Source organism: Dromiciops gliroides, chromosome 6 (genome assembly GCF_019393635.1).
Source record: "Dromiciops gliroides isolate mDroGli1 chromosome 6, mDroGli1.pri, whole genome shotgun sequence".
Classification (NCBI taxonomy): Eukaryota; Metazoa; Chordata; class Mammalia; order Microbiotheria; family Microbiotheriidae; genus Dromiciops; species Dromiciops gliroides.
In genome coordinates this window covers 67,837,437-67,863,791 of record NC_057866.1, presented here as the reverse complement: position 1 = coordinate 67,863,791, position 26,355 = coordinate 67,837,437, and the positions used below count along the sequence as shown (strand labels likewise).

General features: G+C 38.8%; 1 protein-coding gene across 2 annotated transcripts in view; it reads left to right on the top strand.

Annotated features, from left to right (window-relative positions):
- The first annotated feature begins 2,546 nt into the window (after positions 1–2,546).
- TBC1D19 (TBC1 domain family member 19) overlaps positions 2,547–26,355 on the top strand; it is a 116,164-nt gene continuing 92,355 nt past the window's right edge. The window contains exons 1-3 of one of the 2 annotated variants that reach the window (XM_043973484.1): positions 2,547–2,810; positions 22,219–22,291; positions 23,453–23,498. In XM_043973484.1, the coding sequence (XP_043829419.1) occupies positions 2,712–2,810; positions 22,219–22,291; positions 23,453–23,498 (218 nt within the window). In that variant the 5' untranslated portion in view covers positions 2,547–2,711. The remainder of the gene's footprint in view (positions 2,811–22,218; positions 22,292–23,452; positions 23,499–26,355) is intronic. The other variant, XM_043973483.1, reaches the window with a different exon arrangement.

Here is a 26,355-nt window from a genome sequence, read left to right as displayed (position 1 = left end):
ACAACTGTCTTGAGTGATACATGAAGTGGAAGAGGAAAAGATGGAACCTTCCACAGGCCAAACATGACAGGGGACAGAATCTAAGAATGTTGGATGATAATGGATGAAAGGGTGGCAAGTAGTGTGGGTAACAAGTCCTAAGATTAACTGATATGGAGAAAGCAGGATAGCTTTCATTTTTCCACCCTCAGTCTAACTTTTGGATTCATACTATAGTTCCATTGGAATAATGCCACAACCCACTGTAGGGAAGGAGAAAGGGTGAAACAACTGGCTTAGAGAATCAAATATCCTCCCAGGAACTATGGGAGACAACACCAACTGTGTTACTAGCCTTAGGGCTCTCTCTTGAGTTGTTGCTCCCCAAGTCAACTCTTAGCAGCTGAGTGAGTGACATCTGGAAGAAGTTGTCTTCATGTCCCCACTTTCCACTTTTAACTTATTGTAATCTGTCTTTTGTACTTATCACTGACCCAAAACAATTCTCAAGGTCACTAATGATATCTTTACTCCTAAATCCCATGACCTTTTCTCAATCCTCTACTCTCCTTCTTGATACTCTATCCTGCCTGGATTTTCATGACATTGCTCTCTCCTCCTTCATTTTCTAGTTGGCTGACTCCTTCCCCTCCTCAGTGTTTCTCTTCCTGAATTTCTTGACCAGGTACATGAGTGCTTTATTCTGGGACTGCTTTTCTTTTCTCTTTGTACTTCTTCCTGGTGATTTCCTATGGGATCAAATGGCATCTGTATAGAAATAATTTCCAAGTGGACACATTCAGCCCTTGTATCTGTTATGTTTAAAATCTAACTGTGATGTCTAAAAAATCTAATGTGTGGCTGCCCTAAATTAGAAGCTTTAGCACCAGCCTTTGGACATTAAGCATTTGTTAAAGCATAGTAGGTATGAGAAAAAAGAGAACACATGGAGTTAAGAAAAAACCTATCTAGCCTAGAGTTCCAGCCTGGTCTGGTTCTTCCTCAAGTCCTCTGCCATGAGCCTGCTCTAACCAAGAACTCCCCTCAAACTGAGTGTGGAAGCTTTTTATAGGTCTGGAGCAGAGGCGGCCCTTACACACTGCTTCGAGCTGATTGGTAGCCATCATCCAAATCCATTGGTTCACTGGACTTGAAAGTGGTCTCAAGTTGAGTTCAAAGTCCTTAGTTTCTGAGAACAATACCTTCTTAAGGGCTAGCCAGGTGTGGTTACAATCTAATTAACTTGAAGTAGGCTAATCAGCAAAGTCAATCACTCTCACTTAATTCAAACAATTTAATCTCCAGGTAAGCCTTTGAGTATCTGCCAAATCCCATTATTTTCTCACATATCTCTCCTGAGCTCCTTTCTTAAATCTCTAACAGCCTGTTGGGTATTTCTATTTGGACTTCCTGCAGGAATCTAGAACTCAACACATCCAAAATAGAACTCATTATCTTTCCACTTAAACTAACCTGCCTTCTACCTTCTCTGTTTCTGTTCAAAGCACTGCTATTATTCTAGTCACCTAGATTTTCAAACCCAGAGTCAGCTGAATGCCTGTATATAAGATTCTTTCTTTCTCCTAGCCTTTGTTGCACTATTTCTTATGCTGGGAATGCTTTCCAAACTTGCCTTCACCTCTTAGAATCACTAGCTCCCTTCAAGGTTCAACTCAAATGCTTCTTTCTTCTGAACTCCCTGATTACCTCTGTTTTTAGTGCCTTATACTTGAAATTATGTTGTATTCGTGTTGTATATATTTTTTGTTTTCTTATCTATGAATGTGTTTTATCCCTGGAAGAGAATATAGGCTCTTTGTGGTCTCCTTGTATCTCCAGTGCCTAACACAATGTCAGCATATAGTAATGATTAACACTTGTGGAATGGTTGATTAGTGGAAGAGGGTCAATCTAGAGTAAATACACTGGTAAAGAGGGAATAAGGACACATGGTGTCCTCCATATTGATTTTGGCCCCCTGTAACCATTTTGGAAATTAAAAGAATCCCTCAGACTCAGAGAGAGAAAGAGAGAGAGAGAGAGACAGACAGACAGACAGACAGAGACAGACAGAGAGAGACAGAGAGAGACAGACTAGCCATGCCCCTCCAGGATGTAGAAGCAATTCCTTATAGCTTCCAATGCCTGACATCTACTTAAGGAATTTAGGGAATGCACGTTTGATTACTGGTATTAGCAACAAGCTAGAGAAACTAGCTATGGTTGTGGTAAAGGAAATAATGGATTCCTGTGTATATTGCTGAGTTTTTGTTTCTTTTGGAAGAAGCAGGGTTTGGTGGAAGTTGCATCTGGGTTTTCTGGTGGACCCAGGTATGGTGTAAATCAGAAAGTCCATCAATCAATTAATCAATCCTTCCTTCCTTTCTCCCTCCCCCTTCTTCCCTCCCTCCCTCCCTTCCTCCTTTCCTGCCTCCCTCTCTCCCTCTCTCCTTTCCTTCCTCTCTTCCTCCCTCCCGTTTTTTGCTTCCAGGTAAAGTGCAGGCCCTTCACGGCTTGCGGAATCTTTGTGTTCCGAACCTCCGGAGCTGTGGGGAACACTAAGAGGGACGGACCAGCCGCCCCTGCAGTTGCCTGGTAACGCCCGCAGAGTCCCGGTGTAGCGTCCATCAGGGCTGGCGTCCCCGCCGGTACCTCGGACCCGGGGTCCCGTTTCCCCGCGGCAGCGGCTCGGCCTCGCCTTGATCTGCACACTGGCCGGCAGCGCGGGGAACATGCTGCAGGAGGAGGAGGATCTGTCCCTGACCATCGCCCACATTGTCCAGAAGCTCAAAGGCTCCCGGCTCTACTCGCAGCTGGAGCGCCAGGCCTGGGTGAGTGACAGGCCCTGCCCTGCCCTGCCCTGCCCTGCCCGGCTCGGCCCGGGGATTTCCCAGCCTCGTCGGCCCTTCTGCAGTGTCCGCTTCAGGGTTCCCGGAGCCGGCGGCCGCGCCTTTGTCCCCTCCGCCCGCTCGGTGGCCGCGTCCGCGGGCCCTGGAAGCCTCCCTGTTCTGCTGCCGGGCAGCCTCTGGAGCCTCTTTGTTTATTCCTTTGGGGAAGGAGGGGAGGGAAGCGCATTCATTTCATTGCATTCCCGCAGCTTCTGCGGGGAAAGTCCGGGCTACAGCGATAGATGGGGGAGGAGGGGGAGGAGGGCGGGGGTCTCCCCCAGGATCCCATTTCCTTTGCTTCTCCCCGCGAAACCTCTCAGCACCATCCCCTTTTCGTTTTACCCCACTTCACCCGTAAGATTTTGCATCTTACTAACAACACGTATATAAATCTTTGATTTAAAAAAAAAAAAGACCGATGTGTGAGTTTGAATCTGTACTTTAAGGTTGTAGGCAATGAGATTTGTGAATAGATACCTTGAAGACGGCAAGGTCATTCAATTTTTGCTCAACTCTTCCCAGATAATTAATTTTTTAAAAATCTAACTTTCGAATATTTGCAATTCTGTCCCTCCCTTGAACCTTCAACGAATCCCTAATTTTGCTTTTGAATTACGGAACATTAAATTTCCTTTAGATCTTTTAAAAGTACTTGGGCTTAGAAGCGGGGAAGATGATTTGCATGTGCTTTATAGACTCGTGTTTATTTATTTGTGTCTGACGTCAGTAAACATTAAGTAGTTTAAACATTTTAAGTTTTGGCCTACCACATGCTGGGTACTGTCCTAAACCCTGGGAATACAAAGAAAAGCAAGACTGCCCCTGCTCTCAAGAACCTCGCAGTGTAATGGGGAAAACTATTTGCAAACAACTAACGAGCTATACACAGGATAAATTTGGGAAAGGCTTCCTGTAGAAGGTAGGATTGTAGATGGGACTTGAAGGAAGCCACGAGATGGAAATGAGAAGGGAGAAATTTTCTGCTATTATGTTTGTTTTAAAAACTTTTGTTTTTATTAATTTTTAAAGAATTTACTTTAAAAAAATGATATAGGGTATTACTGATTAATAGCAGTGCTTCGATTTTTAAAAATTAAAAATACAACTCGGGACTTCAGAAAAAATGAAAATCCCGTGAAAATGATGTATAGAAACCGCTTTTAAGGGAAGTACTGATAATATACCAGAGAAATAGGGCCGACAAGGACAGGGGAAACGCTTTATTTGATACTTCACGAAAGAGGTAGATACAAGGTGTCCCAAGAGTCATAGAGTAGTTTTAAGCTTTAATATATTCAAAAAGCTTAAATTTTTACTGTTTACTAGCTTAAAACTGCCCTATGACTTTTGGGATACTCATTATCCAGCTACTTTGAGAAGTGGGCACTAGGGCTGTGACCTGGTAAATAAATGCTGTACTGGAGAGGCATTACTGGAGCACAGATTTAACTTTTAACATTTACTTCCGTTTTAATGGCTGCTTAACCTAAGAGCTGCTGTTTTTCTGTTGCTCGACATCTCTGGGAAGAACTCTCAGATGGCAAGACAATTGCAAGGCAAAATGGGCTTACTCTTTAGTCTGGGCTGTGTGAAAGGTCGAAAGCACGTTTCTGGTTTTACTGGCCTGGGTTACTTTCCTCTCGCGGAACCATTATGAGGAGAAACTCTGGGACTCGGGGAAGGAAGCACATGAAGCGTCTGCAGTTGCTTGGTAACGCGGAAGCGTCCCTTTGTTAAAAGGGTCCTGGAGAAGTTTCTGTCGAGTTGAGGCTAACAGGCTAACGTTTCTTCCCCGGGACCCAGCGGTTCCCCCCTCCCCCCACCCCACCTGCTGCGCCCCCAGCACCAAAGGAACATGCTGCAGGAAGAGACGGATCTGTCTCTTATTATTGCCCACATTGTCCAGAAGCTCAGAGGCTCCAGGTTGAGTACGCAACTGGGATTACAGGCTTCAGTAAGTGCGGGAGGAAGGCAGAAAATTGTTGGGACTTTGATTTCCTTCTCTTTTGGGAGCCGCAGACTCATAATATTAAGGTTGATGTTAGTTCCTTTTTTCTTTTCATCTCAGTTTTTATTAGGCACCTACTAAATGACAGGCTATGGTGAGTGCGCGGGGTGGAGACAAAGACAAAAGTGGAACTGCCTCTGACTTTAAGGAACTCAGCTTCTTTTAGCAAGACCGCATGTACTTATTTACAAAATATACATTACCTAGATACAAGTTAACTTTGGGGGGTAGGCACTAGTAGCCTGGGAAAGACTTCATATAGAAGGTGGCATTGGAACTGAGTCTTGAAGCGAATCAAAAATTCTAAGAGGTTGAAGAGGTGAGGCCTGGAGACAGGACCTGGAATACCACATGGGAGGAACACATAATGAGAAGCCATTTAACCCGTCTAGGTCTCAGTTTCTTTAAATTGAGGAAGCTACAATAAATAGTCTCTAGGGTTCCTCTTAGCTCTGTCTTTGACCTGTGATCCATATTCACAACCTTAGGGTGATCTTACTCTCCCCCTCCCTCATTTCTCAGATTCTGTCAGTTACCAAATCTTGTGTTGATTTCATTTCTGCAACATCTTTTGTATCTGTGTCTTCTATTTTCCAACTGCCAACGCTGTTATAGTCCCCTCTCATCACTATTTGTCTTCTAATAGATCTTTCTGCTTCTGTTTTTCCCTTCCTTCTATCCCCTAATCCATCTTTCTTTTCTTTTTTATTTTTAAACAGGGCCTGTGAGTTTGTTCATGGAGGAAACTTGATCAGTGTAGATTCATACTTAACCTTCTTTGCAATTTATAGTCTCAGAGTTATCTGGGACACTGAGAGATTAAGTGATTTTTTCAGGCTCACCCAGCCAGTCTGTGTCAGAGGTGGGACTTGAATCCAGGTCTTTGTGTACTCTCAGCTTCTCTCTCTTATGACATGTGACCTCTATTAATATAAAATATTGTATATTGTAATTATCTGTGTTCTTCTCCTGCCTTTCATTATGCTGTTAGAGTCATTTTAGAAAGGGCCTGGAGCACGCAGGTTAGGTGATTTTCCAAGAGTTGCACATAGTATTTGTCTCTAAGGCCTTCTCTCTCTATGAAGCCTTGGAGACTGAGTGTCTTTTTCCACACATACTGTAGGGAAGTGCCTAATATGATACTGTTACCCTAATTTTTTTTAAGTGAGGCAGTTGGGGTTAAGTGACTTGCCCAGGGTCACACAGCTAGTAAGTATTAAGTGTCTGAGGCCGGATTTGAACTCAGGTACTCCTGACTCCAGGGCCAGCGCTCTATCCACTGCTCCACCTAGCTGCCCCATCCCCCTAATTTTTAGTGAAGCATATGCTCTGGACTCATTCTCTCAGCCTTCAGCACTGGTTCAATTGTCATCTATTTAGATGATTTCCAAATATACATAGCCGGTCCTCCATCTTTCTTCTTAGTTCTGTTCTTGTATTTTTGACTGCATGATGAACATTTCAACTTGGATTCCCGAAAGCATCTCAAACTCAACATTTCCAAGTCCAAATTTATTATATTTCCCCCTAAATCCTACCTGTCCTCCTAATTTTTCAATTTTGAGTCATCCACATTTGCAATCTCAGAGTCATTCTCTCTCATTCACCACCACTCCCCTCATATATAGTTGTTTGCTAAATCTTCACTTTTTGACATTCTTTGCATCCGTCTACTTCTTTTCACTAATATGGCCACCACCCTCCTCGATCAACTATGGAGAATTACAAGTGCTACCTAATTGGTTTCCCTACCTCTACCTTTTCCTCTTCCAAATACATGATCTTCAACCAACTGTCAAAATAATCTTCCTAAAGCATAGGTCTGCCCTCCCTACTCTGCTTCTCAAGAAGCTTTTGTGTCTACCTATTACCTCTAGGATAAAATTCACACCTTTTCTGATTAAAGATTGTAAAAAGGCTTTAGATGTCAATCTTTCCAGGCTAGTTTCACATTACTCTCCTCTAGTCTGGTGAATTCTGCTATCTAGTCACATCAGCTTGCTTCTTTTCTTGCCCTGGATATTCCATTTACTTAGGTGCATTTCCCTCATTTGTAACTCTTAGAATTCTGGACTGCCTTCAGGGCTCAGCTCAGGGCCTGTCTCCTACACTAGGCCTTTCCTGATTGCATTTGTACTGCTTCCTCCTTCTCCCCTCCCCCAATTTCTTTATATTTACTTTGTAAATATTTTGTGTTTACTTCTCTGTATGACATTGTATCCCACTTCAATAAAATGTGAGTTTGTTCTAGACACTGTTTCTTTTTTGTTTCCAGACGATTGCTGTCAATCAGTAGGTGATAAATAATTTTAGGCACTTCATATTCTTATTGTCATTAATGATAATCTAAGGATGTTGGACAACTTTATGTAAAAACATGAATTGGTGTGAGGAACCTAATGGAATGTAATAGATAAGGAAAACAAGCTGACTAGAAGGTTGCAAAGAGGAAAGGTTTATGTAATCATTCAAGAAATGTAGCTTGGACCCAGATTGTTTAGGGTTTTAAATGCCAAATTTAGGAGTTTGTATTTTAATCTAAAGACAACGGGAAGCCCTTGGGACTTCTTGAAAGGGAAGTGGAAAGTGGTAAGACCTGAGATTTAGGAAAATTAATATGGAGAACTGATAGGAGAGGGAAGAAAAATTTGAATCAGGGACACCACTAAGAAGCCTCTAGTGCATTGACCATCTTAAACTTTTTAAAAAAATAATAAACATTTTTTATTTATAATTTTGAGTTCCAATTTTTATCCCTCTTTCTCTCCCTTCCCTCCCCCCTCCCCATCAGATATGGGTCATACAAGTATGATTATGTAAAACATGACCATATTAGTAATTTTGTATAAGAAAACTTGAATAAAAGAAAAAAATGAAAGTGAAAAATATCATGCTTCGGTCTGTGTTCCATCAATATCAGTTCTTTCTTTAGAGGTAGATAGTATGCTTCAGATAGTGTGCGTTAGTCCTTTGGAATTGTCTTGGATCATTGTATTGTTGAGAATAGTTAAATCTTTCACAGGTCTTCATCAAACAATATTGCTGTCTCTGTGCACAGTGTTCTCTTGGTACTGTTCACTTCATATATATCAGTTTATTCAAGTCTTTCCAGGCCTTTCTGAAATCATCCTGCTTGTCATTTCTTATAGCACAATAATATTCCATCACCATCACATACTACAGCTTGTTTAGCTGTTCCCCAATTGATGGGCATTCCTTTGATTTCTAATTCTTAGCCACCACAAAAAGAACTGCTATAAATATTTTTATACCAATAGGTCTTTTTCTCTTTTTGGGGATGTCTTTGGGATATAAAACTAGCAGTGGTATTGCTGGCTCAAAGGTATGCACAGTTCTTTAGCACTTTGGACATAATGGTTCCAAATCGCTCTCCAGAAGGGTTGGATCTTTTCACAACTCCACCAACAGTGGATTAGCATCCCAGTTTTCCCACATCCCCTCCAACAGCCAATATTTTCTGTTTTTGTTACATTTGCCCCTCTGATAGGTGTGAGGTGATAACTCAGAGTTGTTTTAACTTACATTTCTCTGATCAATGGTGATCTAGAGCATTTTTTCATATGAATAGAGATAGCTTTGATTTCTTTGTCTGAAAACTGCCTGTTCATATCCTTTGACCATTTATCAATTGGGGAATGACTTGTATTTTTATAAATTTGATTCTGTTCTCTATATATTTGAGAAATGAGGCTTTTATCAGAGATATTTGTTTAAAAAATTCTTCATAATTTTCTACTTCCTTTGTAACCTTGGTTACATTCATTTTGTTTGTGCAAAATCTTTTTAATTTTGTATAATCAAAATTATCTATTTTACATTTTATTTTATTCTCTGTATCTTCTTTGGTCCTAAATTCTTCCCCTGCCCATAAATCTGACAGATAAATGATTCCATACTCCCTTAATTTGCTTATGGCATCATCCTTTATGTGTAAATCATGTATCCATTTTGACCTTATTTTAGTATATGGTGTGAGATGTTGGGCTATACCTAGTTTCTGCCATACTTTTTTCCAGTTTTCCCAGCAGTTTTTGTCAAATAATGAGTTTTTGTTCCAAAAGCTTGGATCTTTGGGTTTATCATATATTAGATTACTATAGTCATTTACTGTAGTGTAATTTGTACCTATTCTCTTTCACTAATCTGCCTCTCTATTTCTTAGCCAGTACCAGATTGTTTTGATAATTACTGGTTTATAATACAGTTTGAGATCTGGTACTGCTAGACTACCTTCTTTCATTTTTTGTTTTGTTTTATTTTTGTGGGGTAATGAGGGTTAAGTGACTTGTCTAGGGTCACACAGCTAGTAAGTGTCAAGTGTCTGAGGCCAAATTTGAACTCAGGTCCTCCTGAATCTAGGGCCAGTGTTCCATTCACTGTGGCACATAGCTGTCCCTTCATATTTTTTCATTGATTCCCATGATATCCTTGAATTTTTGTTTTTCCAGATGAATTTTGTTATTATTTTTTCTAGCTCTATACATTTTTTTGATAGTTTGATTTGTATAGCATTAAATAAATAAATTAACTTAGGTAGGATTGTCATTTTTATTATATTGGCTCTGCCTACCCATCATCTTAAACTTCTTAAAATTTATCATGGTGGGTGGTGCAGTGGATAAAGCACCTGCTCTGGATTCACGAGGACCTGAGTTCAAATCCTGCCTCAGACACTTGACACTTACTAGCTGTGTGACCCTGGGCAAGTCACTTAACTCTCATTGCCCTGCACTCTCCCCCCCCAAAAAAATTCATCATGAACTTAAAACCCATCATCAAAGACAACTAAATAAATGTACAAAATAAAGAATAGAATCTTACACAGTCTTATAATTTGAGTAGAATCAAACAAATTAACAGAAAGCCTAGAAAATTGCTGTTCCCCTCCAAATGTTTGAGAAAGATGACTTACTTTTGATTTGTTGGTTTTTTATCGTATTTTTTTAAAATGTGGGGTTGTAGTTAATGTGCATGCTGTTTTTGGTTCTGTTAATTTCACTTTGTATCACTTCATAGTGATCTTTTCATATGTCTTTATGTTCATATTTCTCATTTTAGGTATTATTACTCTGCTACATTAATATGCTATAATTCAATCATTCTCCAATTGTTGGACATGTAGTTTATTTACAATATTTTGTTATTACAGATATATCTAGCAAGTGAATATAGTTGTTTAATTATGTGTTTTTCTGTATGTTGGGTCCTTATTTTTTCTTTTTAGAGACATTTTAAGGAAAATATTAATTTCCTAGGTAGCATAGCACAGTGGATAAAGTTAGCAGGATCTCATGGGTTCAGATTTTGTCTCTGAAACTTACTAGCTCTGTGACTATAGGGAAGTCACTTAGCTTCTCCCAGCTTTAGGCACCTCCATAAGACTTATTTACTATGTTAAAAATAATAATTTCTTGGGGCAGCTAGGTGGTGCAGTGGATAAGGCACCGGCCCTTGATTCAGGAGGACCTGAGTTCAAATGTGGCCTGAGATACTTGACACTTACTAGCTGTGTGGCCCTGGGCAAGTCATTTAACCCTCATTGCTCCACAAAAAAAAAAGAAAGAAAGAAAGAAAAAGAATAATTTCTTGACACAGATTCTTGTTTAAAAGATTTTATGATTCATACTCTATATTATTGGGTACTTTCAAACATTCACACCAATCTTTAATACCTTTACCAATGTTTCAGAGAGCCTGTTTCTTGATAGCCTTACCAATGTTTACTTTCATATGTTTTTGGTTTATTTTTGATGAATTTATGTTTTTAAAAGACATGTACAGAAAATGGAAAGAACTGGCTCCAACTTATCTATCCAGACAGCTTTTACATCATTCCCCTTCATGTACTACTATGTACATACTTCATGTACTTCACGTACATACTAGCCAAGCTATACCACTTGCTGTTTCTCATAAAAGTAATGGAAAAGCATAGTACTGGTGCTCTAAGAATAGTGTTAAGGGCTCTCAGTAAAGTTCAAAATGCGCTGAGGGTGGCTATGAAATCCAAGGACATAAAAAAAGGTGCTTTTGTTTGCTTGTGTTTTAGCAATTTTAGAGAAAAGTGGAGGATCAAAAAAAAAAAAAACCACCAACAAAAAAAACGTATTACAGCCCAAGGTGGGACTATGATAACAACTGTTGAAGAGAGGGCCTAGCAACTCTGAGCTATTATTTTGCTGATTTTACCCCTCTGGCAAGAAGAATGATCATTGCTTTTGAAAGGATGCCAGGCCCAGATGAACTGTATCTCAGGGTACTAAGAGAACTGGCAGATGATAGTGGTGAACCAGAGTCAGTGATCTTTGAAAGATTGTGGAGAACAGGAGAGGTAACAAAATGGGATTGCCCTGATTTTCAAAAAAATGAGGAGAGTGGAATATGGGACTATATACCAGCAAATTTGATTGTGATTCCCAGCAAACATCTAGATTGCTTTATTAAAGAGATAGTGAATGGCTAGAAAAGGAAGTCATGATCACTGAGCCAGAATAAGTAAAGCCAAACTAATTTCATTTCTTCTTTTAATAGGTGTTAGATCCTCTTTTAGAGTGGTAAATTAATATGGAATGCTTTAGATAGAGTTCCCTGGATTTTAGCAAAGAATTTGACATCACCTCTCTTGCTAATATTGTGAACAAGAGAGGTGGATTAACCAGCCCGAAGGGGGTTTTCAGTAGAGTGCTGGATAATTTGTGTATGGCTCTATTATTTTACTTAGTATTAACATTAATGACTTTAATAGAGGCAAAGATAGCATTTTTATCCTATTTGTAGTTAGCATAAAGCTAACACAGTTGACAGAATCAGGGTTCAAAAAGATCTTGATAGATTGAAATGTCTGGATGCATCTGATAAGAAGGAATTTGCAGGGTTAAATATAAGGTCTAACATATGGGCTCAAAAATTAACTTAAATGCAAGATAGAGGAAGTATGACTAGGAAGTAGTCATCTCAAAAGAGATTGAGTGAGCGCTTTTAGTGCTTTTCAAGCTCAACGTAAGTTGGTAGTTTCATGTGGTAAGCTAAGAAAGCTATTGTAATATTAGGCTGCATCAGTAGAAGCAAAGGTCAATCAGTACATCATTAAGTACACAGTGTGTTCCAGACACTGTGCTTAATACTAGGAATACAAAAATAAAACAATAATAGTCCCTGTGTTCAAGGAGCTTGCATTTTAATGGAGGAGACAACATGAAAAAGCAGCATAAATATAGTGGTTAGGATACTGGCTTTAAAGTTAGGAAGACCTGATTTTAAATCCCAACTCAGCACTGGCTTTAAAGTTAGGAAGACCTGATTTTAAATCCCAACTCAGAAACTTATTAGCTGGAAAACTCTGGGCATTTAACTTTCTCTGCCTCTGATTCCTCATCTGTAAATGAGTGGACCATGATCCTGTGCTGGGGGCTGCCGTGCAGCCCCTGCCCTTTTGTGCTTCACAGGTACACTGTGGGTGCTCTTACTCTGAGGTCTCTGCCTTCTTTCTATGACACGGATGGGTCTTGCAAGCCAGAATGGCATTGCTTCAGCTGGTCTCCCGTAGTTGATGCTGTCAGGAGTGGCTACAAGATGGCTCAATAAACTCCTGCCAATGATGCTAAGCTTTGAGATCCCATTCCTGTCAGCAATCATCTTTGGTGAAGGAAATTCCTTGTTTCCCCTCACTGAGGAATCCAGGAGCTCCTGACTCTCAAGGCTGTCACTAAGACCAGGAATGTTCATTTCAGGATTGCCCACCTCTGCCCAGGGAAAAACACAAAGCACGGGTTTTTGTTGTTGTTGTTTTTTTTTTAAGCCAGAGACTTCTCTAGACCAGTACATGTGTTTTCTCTACTATTTGTAAGCAAGAGCCATTTCTGCTAGATTGGTAGAGGGCATCTGGGCTCTTCAAGGGCCCTCTCAGTGGAAATTTGAGAGAGTTAATGGCTCACAACATGGGAGTAAGAGTGGAAACTTTTAAAATTGTACTACCCCTGTCTATCCCCAGCAAATGAACTAGGGGTGCAATTGACACCTTATCTATATCCTCAGTTCCAGGAAGTTTTGGGGGCTCCTAGGCAAAATTAAGTATTGTCCTTTCAAGTGCCTTCTCCTAAGGTTTGCATGAAAGAAAGAATCAGAGCAATGTCCATGTGGCATAAGTTTCGGTTAGCTCCTCAACTGCAAAGTTAGAAGAAAGAAACAACTTTCAGTTAGTTCCTTAAGTACAGTTATTTGATGATCTTAAAATTCCAGGGATCTACCTTGTTTTGACATTCTTATGACATTCTTAAACTGACTGGCTATGTCCATAAACAGTTATACATGACTGAGAACTGCTTGTTCAACTACATGATCATGTCCAAAAAACCATTCAAAACAAAACGGTTATTTCCTCTTTCACTCCCAAATATGACTTCCTTAAAGCTGAGAGAGTTTTTCCTTCCCTAGGTATTAGCAATGCTGGCAAGGGGCAGCTAAGTGGCACAGTGAATAGAGCACTGGCCCTGGAGTCAAGAGGACCTGAGTTTAAATTTCACCTCAGACACTTATTAGTTGTGTGACCCTGGGCAAGTCACTTACCCCCCAATTGCCTTAAACATACAGGGCCATCTCCAGTTTTCCTGATAGATGTATCTTGCCACTGGACCCAGATGGCTCTGAAGGAGAGAGTAAGGTTGGTGACATTGCACAGCCCTGCCTCACTTAAATCCAATTCAGTGCCAGTCATGACATCACCCCAATGTCATGGTCCTCTTCAAGAATGAAGAACCAACAACAATAGCAATGCTGACCATTAGCAATATAATATAGTCCTTCAAAGCAGATCTTTTTAATATTATTTGTTCTTTTCTAGCATAGGGGAAATCACTTTCAATTTCCCAAAATTCAATCTGCTTTGGAGGAAATATTCTAATAAATTTTGGAAGAGGCTAAACTACCAGCCTAGAAGGCCACATGCATATTTGCTCTCTAATTTTGCAGGGTTGAGGAGAACCTCTTGTTAAACAAACTAGAAATGTGGAGAACAGTCTGGGCTAACCTTCCTCTGCACTGCTCATTGCTTACTTCAGCAAGATCATTCTGTTCCAGTTTTGCACAGGTGCACCAATTGTCCTGTGTTGGGCCTGACTCAGGACAGTCCCCTCGTAGTTTATGTTCAATATTGGAATGAAATGAGATTCTTGTAGATATAGCAACTAACAAAAGGAGATTCATCTAGCCATAGCAGCAGAAGGATATTCAACACGTATATGCTTTGATGATATCCTGAGTTGATGCAACTAATCAAAGCTCCCTTATCTGAGTTGTTCATACAATTGTTGGTCTGTTAGCCAAACATGAGAAGATTCTTAGAGCTTTTCATGGCTGTTTTGTACTCAGACAACCAGAAAGTGTTGTTAACAGCTTGAGCCTTTAGTCCTCTGAGCCAATCAAGTCTCAAGAATAGTTTCAGTACCTTTTAAGAAAAAACCTAACTTGCATAGAGGAAAGGGTTAGGTCATTGCTCACCTCACAAGATAATTGGTGACTTTGGAGAGAACAATTTCTTTTTTAATGATAATTTTAAATGTACATATTTTGTTTTTATGTCACCTCTATTTTCTACCCCTCCCAGAGAACCATTCCTTATAATAAGAAATTTTTTAAGAAGAAAGTTTAGCAAAACTCATCCACATACCAAGTGTCTTATCTCCAGTAGCTTTGATTCTCCTCTTAAGGCAGGAAATCCCTGCAGATCATATTTAGTATAATGTCTCATCTCTTTTTTTAGCATATGTCTCTTCTCCCATAGGAGCATTCATCATTGCTACCCCATTCCACTGCTGAAACAAGAATTATCTTTCTCTTCCCTCTGTTTCAATCCCTCCCTTTCCTTCCTCTTTCACTCTCCTCTAAGGCGATCTTCTTCCTGAATGATAGCAATAGTTATTTTAGGTTCATTGTTAGCCTTTGACTTGTTTAGAGTACATCATATGTTCTCTTTCTTCTTCCTCCCCTACCCCTTTTATGTGTGCTTCCGTTTTGTAACTTGATCCCACAGAAAACATTGATTCACCTTGAAATGGAGTGTTGTGAGATTTGGTTCATGATGTTTCAGGCCTGTTTCTCCAATATTCTTCTATATGAGTTCTGCTTTCACCCATGTCTCTTTCTTTACTTTAGAAAGAAAACTCTTAATGATTTCTCTGTTGTTACATTATTTTTGTTGTTCTTGATTGTTCTATTTGTTTCCTTGTGTGTGTGTGTGTGTGTGTGTGTGTGTGTGTGTAGGGCAATGAGGGTTAAGTGACTTGCCTAGGGTCACACAGCTAGTAAGTATCAAGTGTCTGAGGTCAGATTTAAACTCAGGTCCTCTTTAATCCAGGGCCGATGCTTTATCCACTGTGCCACCTAGCTGCCCCCACCATATATGCTTTTTTTTTTTTTTGGTGAGGCAATTGAGGTTAAGTGACTTGCCCAGGGTCACACAGCTAGTAAGTGTTAAGTGTCTGAGGCCGGATTTGAACTCAGGTCCTCCTGAATTCAGGGCTGGTGCTCTATCCACTGTGCCACCTAGCCGCCCCTCCATGTATGCTTTTAATGTCATCATTTTTAGGTTCTTTTCTTCAAGATTCTTCCTTTCCATGTTTTTGTTACCAACTAGTTATCATCTCCTCTGTTTCTTTGGTGAGATTTGCTAGACTAGATTCAAATTTTCTATTTGGATAATTATTTTTGCTGTGCAGAGCATAAATTCTTCCTTTACATTTCATATTTAGCTTTTAAACCTGCTGTGGTTCCATGCTCTCTTGGGAATCCAAATTTTTCCTCTGCCTCTTTTGGTATTGATTAGTTTCCTTTGTCTTCCACTATTTTTTCATAGGTGTCTGAACTTTTTTTACTTGATTTGGAGGTCATTTTTCCTTCTAACTTTAGTATCTTCCCTTTTGCCTTATCTATTTGTGCTCAAGGTCTTTACTTGAATTTTTTTTCCTCCTGAGATCTTCAGTAATTTCAATTTTTTCCCCCTTAATTTTCCATTGTTCTCTTTTTTTTACTCCCTTTTGATGGCAGTTTCTCTGGAGGCTGCATCTTAAAGGTCTCTCGGCCTCCTCCCACACTGAGCAATTCATAATATACCATAGTCTCTGCCCCAAGTGACTTCTGAGAGGGACAGAACTAACTGGGTTGGATGTTGGGCTGTTTTCCTCAGGCTTAGTGAGTGTTACACAGTCTCACACAAGGGCATGTCTTTTTTCTCTTTGTTTTTCTGTCAACAAAAGAAACCTGTCCACAGAAAACAGAAACGGGGTGAAAGCAGTTGTTTAAAGCACCGATTTTATTTCTGCTCAGCAAGATGGGCATGCATGCAGGGGGAATCTTGAGAGAGACCCCCTGCATTAACTCAGAGAAGGGGATATTTAAACAGCAGGGTCACAGTTTTAGGGGGTACAGTTAAAATTTATGGCCTTGTTTTTTCCTGGTAAACTGAACTGATGATGATAACAACAAACACTTAGGTTCCTTATTCCATTTTCAATCTGACAGTTTAAGCCTCAAGCATAAACAGCAAGACAATGGTAAGGGGACAGTCTCTACTGCAGTGTAATGTTGGTATGTCCACATACAGTCCTCAGGTTACTCTGATAAATGGGGACTCAAGCAATTTAGGGTATCCCCTTTTTTTTTCTACACTGGCTAAGCTCTGTTGGGACACAAAGTGCTACCATGCTGTTATTACAACCTGAACATATTTATTCCATTAGGAGAGCTACACACTAGAAGGAGGGAGGTGGTTTGGGGTGTAGAGTTGAGTTCTTTTGTAAGTCTGTGGGTTGGCTTTCATTTATTTATTTGTATTTGTATTTGTTTTTTTGAGGGAGGAGCAATGAGGATCTGGTGACTTGCCCAGGGTCACACAGCTAGTAAGACCTGCTTCTGGGAACATGGTGGGCATTAGCAGAAGACTTGCCAAGTGAATATATTAGGAGTTAGTGATTCTTCTCTGTTAATAGTTCATCATGTTTTTGACCTTATTTGATTTTTCGATGTCCTGTACCATGGAGACAGTTGAAATTGCTTTATCTCTGGGACTTAATCCCTATTTTGAAGAAATTTGAGAGGTCATGATGAGGCTTGAAGGAAATGTCTAATCCTCCATCTTGTTGGTAACTTATCAGTGGTTGCTTAATAGATAAATCTGATGGCCTTTTCCAATCCTTTTACTTTTTTGACGTTTGTAATATTTGACAATATTGACCACATTCTCCTCCTGGACTGTCTTTTCTGGATTTGAATCACCCCACTCTCTTTTGGTTCCTCTTCTACCTGTGTGACTATGTGATGGATCAAACTAAATGTGTGTGGTTACCCTCTCTGTCCCCTTGTGGGGAAAGCTAACTAGGACAACAGTTTAACAGTTTAGGTATTAAACATTTATTAAAATATATTAGAGGTTAACAAAGAGAGACAAGTATCTCTGAAAGAATAGGAAAACCCCTAACTACCTCAACCACTCCTGATTCAGCTGCCAACCCCATGAGGTTCCAACCCCCAACTCCCAAAACCAACTGACAAAACTAACTGCCTTATACACTGCTTCAAACTGATTGTTTGAGGGTGGTCATATGCTCACACAGCAGGGGGCCTATTCTCACCCACACTGTCTCATGCTCACACAGCAGGGGGCCCCTGTAATATTAATAATAATCTCTCACTCCCCCCTGTGCTTCATTAAGAAACAGTTTCTTTAAATGAAGCAATAACATTACATACATTTATAACTAACAATGTAAAGGGAATAAAAAAAAGAGAAAAGAAATTGAGCAACGTATTGACAAAAACTAAAGGGGGCACTCCCCTTTAGTAGGTGGACATTACAAATAGTGTATACAATGGGAAAAGGAAAACAGGAAAGTGTCCATTTAGGTCTTTGGAAGTCTTTTCTCAGATGATTCTTGGGATGTCCTCTGGGTATAGCTCTGGATTCTGTTTCTGGATCCTGGGCATGTTTTTGGTGTGGTTATTAAAAAAAAAAAAGTCTCTCAGGTGTTTCAGATACTGATGATCAGCTAGAAAGTCTCTTCAGCTGGAAAATTTCCTACAAAATTGATCTTAACACAACTTAATTTTTTTTTGAGAGGCAATGAAGGTTAAGTGACTTGCCTAGGGTCACACAGCTAATAAGTGTCAAGTGTCTGAGGCTGGATTTTGTGTAATTTAAAATTCTAAATGTGGGTTTTAATCTGTTCCCCCAGTTTTGGGGGAAACTGACTAAAATCACTGATAAAACGAGTTTAGATTTTTAAGGGTTTATTGAAATATAGAAAGAGAAAGATTGAGAACAGAATTCCTACAACCTTGCAATCCTATCTTTCCTCAGCTCCTCTCCCTTGTTCTCTGCCATCACCACCAAGTCAGGAACTAAAAAGACAGCGCTCTTCGCGCAGGCTCCCCTTTCCTCCTTCCTCTCCCTTCCCAGAATGGGGAGGTTCTTCAAGCTGGTTGGTTGATTGGGCCAGAAGTTCAAAGATTTTTTAGATTCTGAGAACCATGCTTTCTTAAGTACTCTCAAGGACCCGTCAGATGTGCTTAGAATCTAGTCAACTACTAATACAGTCAAATTAGCCAGTAATACACTCAGGTGGGCTCCTGAGTATCTGCCAAATCTCATCTATCACATTCCATTATCTTGACAATTTGAACTCAGGTCCTCCTGAATCCAGGGCTGGTGCTTTATCCACTGTGCCACTTAGGTGCCCCCATAACTTTTTTTGTGTGTGTGAGGCAATTGGGATTAAGTGACTTTCCCAGGGTCACACAGCTAGTAAGTGTTAAGCATCTGAGGCCAAATTTGAACTCAGGTCCTCCTGAATCCAGGGCTGGTGCTCTATCCACTGAGTCACCTAGCTGCCCAACACAACTTTAAATAACTTTGTCAATAACCAGATCAAACAATGCGAGTTCTCAAAAAACATGTCTAAGGAAATTCAGAATCTTTTAGAGATGTAATAAAAACAAAAATTGACTTCTTTTTTTTTTAATTAATATTATTGTAAACCCTCCTGTAGGGAATAAATTAAGAAGACAATTGTGATATTAGTAAAGAAAATAATTTTTTAATCTTTTTTCATCACTTTTTACATCATCTACTTAATTTTCATCATGCCATTATGAGAAATTAAAGAATCTAATATAACTGGTAACAGATGTCAAGGCCAAATTCAACATTGTATCCATCATGACATCTGAGATAATTATGGGGTTACCATAAAAGGACAGAGAAAGAAAAGAAATGAGCATTGCCAAACTTCATATGTTGAGGGGAAACTGAGTCAGGCTTAATCAGATGCATAGGATTGAGATGTTCATGGCATCAGGCATATAGAAGGGGGAATCGAAGTCAGGTGTAGAATGAGATAGCATAGCCCAGCTGTCTGGAGCTATGTGAGGGAAAATTAAACCAAGAGAATCCAACTTCAACTCTTGCCAATAGCCATTCTCTCAGCCTTTCCCAAGGCAGTGCAGTACCTAGACTTCGTGTGTGTGTCTCCTCTTGTGACAGTTCAGTGCCTGCTCTTGTATGTATTCCTCTCATGGATGGCTGACATCTTGGCTGCTCTGATGTGATAATTCAGAATAAAGGCAATTAATGTCTCAAATGGTAAATTCCCATAATCCAAGTCTCATATGGATTTAACAACTGAGAATAATGATGACAGCAAAAAATGTGAATTTGCTTTGACTCGGAATAAATATACAATATTCAATAATTCCAAATAATTACTTTATTTAAAGCTTAACAAACATAATACTTCTAGAATTAATTTACACTTACCATGGCAACCAATTTACCAAGGAAATACTTTATAGAATTTAATCAAATAATCAGTTGGAAAAACAAACAATTTAGAATATGGGAAAACAATACTTCCAGAATTAATATTGTATTATGAAATCAAAACCACCCTGCATTGATTTAAAAACCGAGAGAGAGAAAGAGATGAATAGAACAAGATATACATGGAAGAATAAGAGACAATGAATTCAGTAGTCTACATGTGCTTGTACCAGTTTTATGTGGGAGCAATGTATCCAAGAATCCTTCTCTCCACTTTTAATGGCAGTCAGAGTTGTTAGCAATACCTGGAAAGGACCTTCCCAAGCTGGCTGAGTCCCATTAGTCCGCTGAAAAAATTTTAATATATACACTGTCTTCTGGTCTCAAATCATGTAAGGAGAAGTCCAAGGGGCCAGCCGGTACTGCTGCCCCTGCCTTGTGGAGTTCATGTAGCCTGGCTTGTAATTCCTGTATATAAGAAGCAACAGAGGTATCTCCCCCCATCAATGATGTATATACTGGGGGAAAAGGTTTTGCTTGGATAGGAGGATGGCCAAACAACTGCATCTTTGCTGGTTCATCTTCCATACCACACCTTCTTATTGTGGGTGTTCTTTTTCAAGGCTCTGTACTGGACACTCTTCTCTTTTGTTTCTATATTCTCCCTTTATGAACACTTTAGAATCCATGGATTTAATGATCATCTGTCTCTGTGCAGATGATTCATAAATCTATATATCCAGTATTACTTTCTTTCCTTGGCTTTAGTACTTTACATCTAATCACCCATTGGGTATTTCAAACAAGATATCCTATAGTTATCTCAAGCTCAATATGTCTAAAAATTAATTCATTTTCTTCCCCTCCCACCCCCATCCCAATCCACTCCTTTAAAAAATTAATAATAAACATTTTTATTTATAGTTTTGAGTTCCAAATTTTATCCCTCCTTCCCTCCTTCCCCTTACCCCTCCCTTGGTAGTAAGCAATTAGATGTGGGTTGTAAATGTGAAATCATGTAAAGCATTACCATTATTAGTTTTTTTGTACAAGAAAACTTGAATAAAAGAAAAAATGAAAGAAAGTAAAAAATAGCATGCTTCAGTCTGTGTTCCATCAATATCAGTTCTTTTTTTGGAGGTGGATGGTATGTTTCATCAATAGTCCTTTGGGATTGTCTTGGATCATTGTATTGCTAAGAACAGTTAAGTCTTTCACAGTTCTTCATCAAACAGTATTGCTGTCTCTGTGTATGATGTTCTTTTAGTTCTGTTCACTTCACTATGCATCAGTTCATACAGGCCTTTCCAGGCCTTTCTGAAATCATCCTGCTTGTCATTTCTTATAGCGCAATAATATTCTATCAACATCATATACCACAGCTTGTTTAGCCATTCCCCAATTGTTGGGCATCCCTTTGATTTTTAATTCTTAGCCACCACAAAAAAGAGCTGCTGTAAATATTTGTGTACAAATAGGTCTTCTCTTTTTCCAGACATTCTTGTTTATGTTGAGAGCACCATCATTCTTCCAACCACCCAGGTTCATAGCCCAGTATTACCTTTGATTCCTCACCCTCCTTTATCCCACATAACCAATCAGTTGCCAAATCTTAAGGTGTTTTGTTTTTTTTTAACACATCCCCCCAACATTTCTTAAATCTGTTTAATTTTCTCTGTTCTCAGAATCATTGTCTTTATTCAATCCCTTATTACATTTCACCTGAACTATTGCAGTAGTCTCATAATTGGTCTTCTTTTATCAAGTTTTGTCTTCTCCAGTCAAAATATGATATAGCTATGAGAATGATTTTCCTGAAGGGCAAATCTAACCATGTCAGTTTCCTACTTGTTAAACTCTAACTTTTCCTTATTACCTTTAGGATCAAACATGCACTTTCACCAACTTAAACCCAGTCTATTTTTACAAGTTTATTATACATTATTCCCTTTCTTACACTCTGTGATTCAACCAAACTGGGCTTCTTGCTGATCCTTACAAATGATTTCTCCCATTTCTGTGACTTTTTACTGGCCTCCCCTATTCTCTTCCCCCCTTTCCTGTGTAACCATAGGAAAGTGGCTAACGCCACTGAACAAAAGTATGTCTAAGCACATCATATAGATATATGGAAGAATTCAAAACAAGGATGAGAGATCCCTTTGAGTTTGATATGTTTGGTAAAATTATGTATACACGGAAGGGAAAATTGTATTAAGATCTATTGCTTTCCTATTGGGGTTTGTGTGTAAAAAAGGTAAATATGCATAAGAATTTATTGGTCTTTGTATTTTGAGTGCATTACAAACTATTGTCCATGATTTTACTATTTTAGGAAGAAGTGATGATGTCCTTTGTCAGGCTTTCCAAAAGATAGATGTTTATGATGCTGTGACAGAGAAATAGAGTTTCTTTGCAGTGTATATACGTTTACCATATCTACTTTAGTTTGAATAGTGGTCAATATCAACTAAAAAGCTTAATTTTAACAAGTTTATTTTTTTTCAACATAACAGGTTAGTCTTCAGAAACCCGAGATTAAACTTGAATCACTCAAAGAAGATATTAAGGAGTTCTTTAAAATATCAGGTTTGTAAATTAGCTATTTTTTTATTTTTTAAAAGATTTCAACTCCCCCCCCTACCCACCCACCCCCCCCCGCCTTGTCCAATTATATCTGCTGCAGTCTTTGTGGAAAAGACTGAATAGCAAATCCAGAGTGAATGAGTTTCTAGTTGTAGATAGTTTCTGAAGACTCAATAAGTGCTGAGTAAATGACTGATTACATTAATTAATATTAAATGACTCCTTATCCCAGATGAAAAATATACTAAACATGAGTTATCTAATAAGTTTAACAAACATGATTTGTTTACCTCTAGTTTGTGATTTTCCATTTATTTTTCTCCTTTGTAATCCCTCTTTGTTTTTTTTTTCTTTTTTTTTTTTTTAGTGAGGCAATTGGGGTTAAGTGACTTGCCCAGAGTCACACAGCTAGTAAGTGTTAAGTGTCTGAGGCCGGATTTGAACTCAGGTACTCCTGACTCCAGGGCCGGTGCTCTTTCCACTGTGCCACCTAGCTGCCCCTATCCCTCTTTCTTTATACCCCTTATCAATGATTTCCCCAAATGAAAGAGAGGAAGTAAAATTGCAAATTAAAAAAAGGGGAGGGGGTGTCATAGGGAAGAATTTTTAAAAAACACCTTGTCCAAACTCATTTCATTTATTTATTTGTGTATGGTTTGGGGGGGGGGGCAATGAGGGTCAAGTGACTTGCCCAGGGTCACAAGCTAGTAAGTGTCAAGTGTCTGAGACCAGATTTGAACTCAGGTCCTCCTGAATCCAGGACTGGTGCTTTATCTAGTGCCCTACCTAGCTGCCCCACCAAACAAATTTTATATCTGAGGCCCAGAAAGATTATAACTTGCCCAAGTATTGGATTCCTTTATTACTAGTCCAGTGTTGTTTACCACCATACAAGGCACCCAGACATATTATGTATCCTGACAAAAGGAAAAAGGGATAGATGGTATGTCTATCCCAAGAAAATGGTGTATAATGCTATTTTATCGAGGAAGATTGACTCAGTGATAGCCCTGCTACCCAATGTTAGCTATTGGGGGTTGGTGGATATGTAAGAGAATTTTAGGGAATGAAAATCAATATGATAACATAATTCTACATTGTGTAGTTAATAGTGATATATAATTTTTTGTTGAAAAATGTATTGAAAATATTTTATTTTTACAGGTTGGGAGAAGAAACTTCAGAATGCTGTTTATAGTGAACTGACTGTGTGAGTTTTTCCACCTATTTTAAAATTTCTCTGTCATGCTGCATGCATTCTCATTTCCTGTCCTTAACTATCAGATAAGGATGTTGTGAGGATGAATGAAATAATCTATGTGAAAACACTTGGAGGTCTTAGAAGATGTGCTATATATATCTTCTTGGTACAGTTAATAAATATTTTACTTAAGATATTAGTGTTGACATATTATTACCTCAAACCTTCCTGTGGAAATTCACTAATGAACTTGGTATACATATTTTTCATTTTTATTGTTATAGACTAAGGATTTATATTTATATATCATTTAACCTACACAGTGGGAAATTGAGCTATCTCACAAAAGTGAAGTTTATAGATAACTTATGGAGGAAAACAAACAAAAAATTAACCATTTCGAATGAAAATAACCTCTGGTTAGATCATCTTAACTCCTAATGCTTTTACCCCTATACCAGGTATATCTTTTATGGGATGGGAGATAGCCAGGTCTATTAAAATTGTTTATAAAGAATAAATAGACTGTGTGAGGACATCTCCTGCATATGCATATTTTGATGAGTTATCTTTGACTCATCTGTTTTGGCTGCTCTTAGGCTTTTTTTGGGGGGGGGCTTACTCATTAGCTCTTAGCTTTGAGGTTGCCATTCGGTAGTCCTCTATAGACTTCTAGGGGATGGTGAGATCAAGAATTGCACAGAATGAGAAGGCATGGATGAGTTGAGTGCTTCACCTTTGGTGAGTTTACCCATATCAGTAAGGTGACAGATTAATTGAGATATTAAAGTAAGCAAATAGAGTAAGACTAAAGATTTGATTCTATCATAAGCCTTTCTCTTATGCAGTTAGTAATGTATAATGCATATTTCTTACTATAACACAAAATGTTTGCAACCATCATGGCCTTTCTTATCTACTAATACCAGCAATATAATGGTATTTTGTTGGATAGAGCATGGGGCTTAAGAGTCAGGAAGACCTGAGTTCAAATCAGACCTCAGACATTTAGTAGCTGTGTGACTCTGGGCAAGTCACTTTAACCTCTGTTTGCCTTAATCCACTGGAGAAAGAAATGGCAAATCACTCCAGTATCTTTGCCAAGAAAACCACATAGACATATTATGGTCCACAGGGTCATGAAGAATTGGACACAACTGAACAACAAACATTTATGACTGTGAAGCTTAAAGAAATCCAGCTGTGATGTCTAAAAATCTAATGTGTAGTCACCTTAAATTAGAAGCTTTAGCACCAGTCTTCGGACATTAAGCATTTATTAAAGTATATTAGGAGTTGGCAAAGAGAGAGAGAGAGAGAAGCCGCCTTCACCTAGCTATCCCAGAAAGAGTCAATTCTCTCAGTTCTCCTGGAAACCCCCTGTCAAACCGCTCCAAGCTAATTGGCTGGTCCATTGATTGGCATGACTTACAGGCAGTAGACATAACTTCTGGTCGCCAGTCTGACCTTTGAAATCTCAGAAAGGTCACCACAAGATTTCTCCTCAGGGTGGAGCTGCCCTGGTTCTCACAATATCTTTCTCATCAGGGTGGTGGCGCTCTGATTCTCACATGACTATGGCTGCCAAATAGTCTCTTCTTTACTTTGGTATGCTTTTCAAGGAAAGCTGGAAATCTAAAACTTAGGGGGAAAGATAGAAATATACTATTAAGGCATTTAAAATGTTATCAGATCTCCTACTCAAACAAAACTGTCATTATTAGTTCAAACCCCTTGATTTTGAAGGGCAAATTTGACATCGAGTTCCGGATAGCCTTTTAATACTTTATTACATCTTTCTATATTTTGTGGGTTTAGGCATCTGCCTTAGACTTTTTCTATTGTTATAAAACAAGAGTCTTCATAGCCTCTGACCTTATTTAATTTAAAGCCTGTCTTAATTTTCCTTAAATTATAAGAAGTCCCTTCTTCCACATCTGCATTTTGGATAAAATTTTCTGATAATTACATTATTAAGACACTAGTAAATGTTCATAAGATTTTGAATCTGAAAGAAGATTTAATTTTAAAATAATTAAAATGGATGATTTTCACTGTTCTCTTACTCCAAATTAGGTGGTGTTATAAATTATACATATTGTACAAAGCACAATGTTTTTATCATGTCTTTTGTAGATATGCTATTGCCTAAACACCCATAAAACTTTACAGATTCTCTCCTCTGGTTAATTGGCTTGTTGGGTTTGTGAATTGAAACATTTTTTAGGGGAGGAAAAAAGTTAAGGTTTTTTAAAAAATCATTTAACTTAAGCAACTGAAACAGTTTAGATAGAACATTCTAAAAGATGTAATTTGTTCTAGGTTTAAGATACCAAATATTTTCTGTTTGGCAGGACAGCCTAATACCCTGACTTCCCTTTTGAAAAATCTTTTTTTTTTTTTTTGGTGAGGCAGTTGGGGTTAAGTGACTTGCCCAGGGTCACACAGCTAGTAAGTGTCAAGTGTCTGAGGCCATATTTGAACTCAGGTCCTCCTGAATCCAGGGCTGGTGCTCTATCCATTGTGCCACCTAGCTGCCCCCTTTTGAAATATTTTACAATGAAGCTTCAGGTTGCTGCTTCACTTGATTTGCTTCTTTTAAACTTCATCCCAGAGTGGGGGACCTCCCTTGTTTTTTCTGAAATTAGTCTCATAGAACACCATAGTTCCTCAATTAGGTTACTAGTTGAATCGACTGGAATGTATGTACATGTAATTGAAGATAATTTCAGTGTTAGTTATGTATTACTATGAAAGAAAGTAGAAGGTAGAAATATGTTATAAATTTGTTTATCTGATGTATGATATATATATACATACACACACATATATAAATTATATATGCATATAAAGCATTGATTTAGAG